Source organism: Cottoperca gobio, unplaced genomic scaffold (assembly GCF_900634415.1).
Source record: "Cottoperca gobio unplaced genomic scaffold, fCotGob3.1 fCotGob3_42arrow_ctg1, whole genome shotgun sequence".
In the NCBI taxonomy this organism is placed as follows: Eukaryota; Metazoa; Chordata; class Actinopteri; order Perciformes; family Bovichtidae; genus Cottoperca; species Cottoperca gobio.
In genome coordinates, this window is record NW_021167006.1 from 730,584 (window position 1) to 734,551 (window position 3,968).

At 53.8% G+C, this 3,968-nt stretch overlaps 1 protein-coding gene across 1 annotated transcript in view; it reads left to right on the forward strand.

Moving 5' to 3' along the window:
* Positions 1 to 3,332, forward strand: part of LOC115005997 (CWF19-like protein 1) — a 14,090-nt gene extending 10,758 nt beyond the window's left edge. The window contains exons 14-18 of the mRNA XM_029428000.1: positions 1,260 to 1,378; positions 1,432 to 1,515; positions 1,703 to 1,876; positions 2,676 to 2,997; positions 3,080 to 3,332. Of these exons, the coding sequence (XP_029283860.1) occupies positions 1,260 to 1,378; positions 1,432 to 1,515; positions 1,703 to 1,876; positions 2,676 to 2,997; positions 3,080 to 3,332 (952 nt within the window). The remainder of the gene's footprint in view (positions 1 to 1,259; positions 1,379 to 1,431; positions 1,516 to 1,702; positions 1,877 to 2,675; positions 2,998 to 3,079) is intronic.
* Positions 3,333 to 3,968: the final 636 nt, after the last annotated feature.

The following is a 3,968-nucleotide window of genomic DNA, read 5'->3' on the forward strand; positions in this document are numbered from 1 at the left end:
AGTAAGTTGTATAATAAAATACCTTTTAAAATTGTAATTAAGCTACAGTACTTGGTTAACATTCCACCACAAGAGATCAATATAATTCTGGATTAATAAAGGGTGGCGTGGTAAATTACTAAATGCCATATGACCCTAGCGAGCAGTGATGTGTGGACTGGAGAAGAGACAGACAGAGAAGCAAATGGTTATGGTTAAACATTATTTTAACAAGTTAAGATAAATAAAAATAATACAATATTAAAAACATTTAAAAAAATCCGTTCGTGGTTTACACATTCGAATTCAACCGCACTGATATCCTCCGCGCTCTCTCCAACCACAACTACCCACGGCCCGCACGTTGACGTGTAAGTCTAAGCGTTCCCCGAAAGTACATGCGATGTGACCTATACCCATGCAATCCGGTTCATGTCTTAGGCCCTTTTCATTCTCTCCTACTCTGGGGATTTAAGAATGGTCTTTTCCTTCTTTTGACATCTTTATTCCGGGTTATTTAATTTTCATTTCTTGTCCAACTTCTTCTGCATGTTCCGTTTACTCTATCTGTTTTATCACTCCTTGGCGGTCAATACCTACCAAGCCATCGGCGCTCGTTAACCCGACTTCGTCGCATCCTACGCCTAGACTCTCATCAGCACTGTCCTTTCTGCCTCCTGTCTTCACGCCTGACTCTCCCGTAGCTCTGAACCGCATTCTATTCCTTCCAGGTGCCCTCCCGGTCTCCGTCCTCACCTTTGCGTGTATAGTTTGCCGGCTCTCCTCCGCCCATCCTCTGTCCTGTGGACCCAAATGACAGGTAATTGAGTTCTTCCCCATGCCAACTTAACTCTGTGTTCCAGCCTTCCCCATACACATTTCAATGTCGCTAGCACGCGATATACAACAACCTGGGTTATCCCTGCGTGGTATGAGACGTTTTGCGGCTGTTATTCCCCCTCCACTCTCTGCTGATTGTGAACTCTCGGTACTTTCCGCACCTTGTCCCTCCCTTGGTGTACCGCTGTTAACGCGCTTCACAACTTATGTAGCACCGACACATCCTGCGTATATTCCGGTATTCCATTTCACCCCTCCCTGACACATTTTTTTTCGATCGCACGTGTTTGCATTGCCCCTTCGCCTCCTTACTCGGTCCACCCTCCTGCTTCCGACGGTGTCCAAATTCCGGGCCCTACATTACGTGTCTGTGGTAGCCCTCGGGTTACTTCCACCCCACACTGTGTCTCCCTTTTATTCCGATTATCACGTGTCTTAAGGACATACCCTTACACGCGTTCTCTTCTGCAGCATTTCCGCGACCACATACTCTTACTTGCATCCTTGCCTCTCCCACGATCCCTCGCTCACATCGCTCTTCCGGGAAAGATCCAGCACGGTCAGTTGGATGAAACCGCCAACGTTATACCTTCTACATACGTTCTTTCATAGCCCGCGGTGCATCCGCAAAGTCCTCCCATCCTCCTATTAAATTTGGCCTCCACGTCCCTCTGGAGCCTGCCTACATGAGGGCGGGTTTGTATTCCTCTTCTGCCGTCTGTCTCTTTTTCTCCGTCTTCCTTTACCTTCACTCTCACTACGCCCTTTGCTGGTGTCCATGTTAACTCTCGATCACTTGTACACCGTTATCGGTCCTGATCGCCCGCCCTAAGTCTGTATCGCGGTCAGGAGTGCCTGCGACATTCCTCGTCTCCCTCACCAGCTTCGCGCTTACTCGGGGACTCCCCCCGCAGCTCCCACACACTAACTCGCGGATGCAGATCACACTGGTCCGGCCGCGTGCCGTCCGGCTCACCTGACCACCAGCGGGATGCCCACGACCACGCCCCCCCTCCACGAGGGCTCCATTTCCCACCCTGCTGGCCCTCACTCATAGGTACTTGAGGCGTCTTGACATACGCTCTGTGTTGCACTGGTTCAGAAAGCACTCGGTCGTTCCTGGCACCCTTCTCCAACTAACGTCATTCCCCTGACGTGCCGCCCCGCCTCTACCTACAACTACCGCCGTCCACACACATAACAGCTCTGTCTCCTCCACCCCCCTCCTCTCATCTGACTCCCTCGCTCTGAGGTGGGCGTGTCGGTGACCAGTCGCGATCTCCCTGCGCGTAGGCGTGGTTCTACGCAGCCATTCCTCACCCACAACCTATACAACACGCGTTTAGGCCTCTCGTTCCTGGCGCCCACCGCTCGCAGTGAAGCCCTCCTGCGAGAATGGTTATCTCTTGTGCAGCTCGGGACCATAAAATGGGGCTCCTCGTTGACAGTGCAGTCGGTATCCCCGCGTCAGCGAGGCCCGCCTGTCGGTCCGCTCCTCGCGTTTCCACTCCTCCTTGGCGTCGCTCTCCTCCGCGTCATCTCGCACCGCGTCGTATTTCCAATCGTTCCCGCAACGCCTATTTACGTATGTTGTTGCACTTCTCTTCTTCTAATGCTCCGACTATTTTTGTCGCTAGCGCAACTGCCACCACATTATCACTGACAGGCAGTCGACACCCCCTCGCGTGGAGTCAATTTCTGCCCCCCTCTGTAGGTGCACGCAGTCCCTGTCTTCCTTCTTCGCACTCATCCGTTCCCTTCCTACTATTCAGAGCCTCTCAGTCGCAGCGACACATCGGACATGGTCCCGCGAAAGCTTCACACTCCGGTCTCCCCATATAACCCCTGTTCCTCAGACCCAGCCCCAGCCCTTGTGCTTGCGAAACGCTTTCTATCAACGATCCTCGTCCAGTACTGGCACACTATATTTTCACAAGCCGAAGTGTCCACAGGCAAAAAGAATATCGTAGAACCCCAAACTAGTAGAACTCGTTACGTGCTCAAGAACTTGACCGTGCTTGGCGTTCCGGCACCTACCTTATTCCTGGCATTGTCACTAAACTATGCAGTCCGTTCGCACAGCACACGCGGCCGTCCCGCACCCCTAATTTTCCCAACCCCACGCAGCAAACAGACGCCGAGAACCAAAGCGCCCGGCACTACCAACCCTGTCACCATGTAAGTCCCTATTCGACGGTCCGCTATATCTAATACAACACGTAATCCAATAATGCGGGCACGCCCTTTTGTCCGCTCATAGGTCATTCCTTCGCGGTCTTCCTACCATGCCACTGTGGGAAGGGATTACTTTCCCTCCATTTTCACGTAGTGGTCCCGGCACCGGCACCCCTGACGGGCCGCCCGCGTCCCATGGTGACGTCTCTGTTTCTACCACCCTGAAGAATAGTAACCGGGGGGGGGCCATCTCTCCAACCTCGGCGCTTAGCGGACTGCTCCACACTCTGAATGCTTCGATCCTCTGCCAGTTCGGCCTTACTGCGCTTAGGAACTAAGGCCCACAGTCCCTTTGCCCACCCCCTCCCTCTCTCCGATACGCCCCGTCCTTGAATGTGCCCTTAGCCTCGCAATGCCGTAGGCTCTCTCTGTCCCACGGCATCCTGGCTGCCGTCTCGCTTGGCCGCTTCTAGATTGTCCACACCACTCTTCCCTCCCCCAATACACAATCACCGCACTACGGGGCTATCCGCGCTTTTCACCTCGCGCTCATGCCGTCTTGGGTTTCGGCTCTAGGTCACTAACGACCCTTATCATTACCCCATCTTCCCCCGGCCCACGTCCTCCTGGCTCCCTCCTACTGTACATCGCGTGCCGTGTGCCGCTGTGTAGCGCTGCGCTCTGCTTCCCGGGGAAAATCCGCGTGTGATCTCGCGTGTCGGTCCCGCTTTGTTGCTCCATGCTCGGGCTGCTTGTGTGGCAGGTCCTTCCTAAGGCAAAAGTCCGTAAATGGCTTGACTAAGTCGTTCTCTCACGCCCGCTTTTTTTTGTCCGGACAAGTAGGTCATCGTCACTCCCGGTCCTGCTGCTTCTGGCCATGCACCGCTTGCCGTCTGTTTGTACCCCACTAGCCCTCCAGTCCAGAAACCTCGAGTCCTGGATGCTTTCCAGCATCGGTCTTCGCTGGCCAGAAC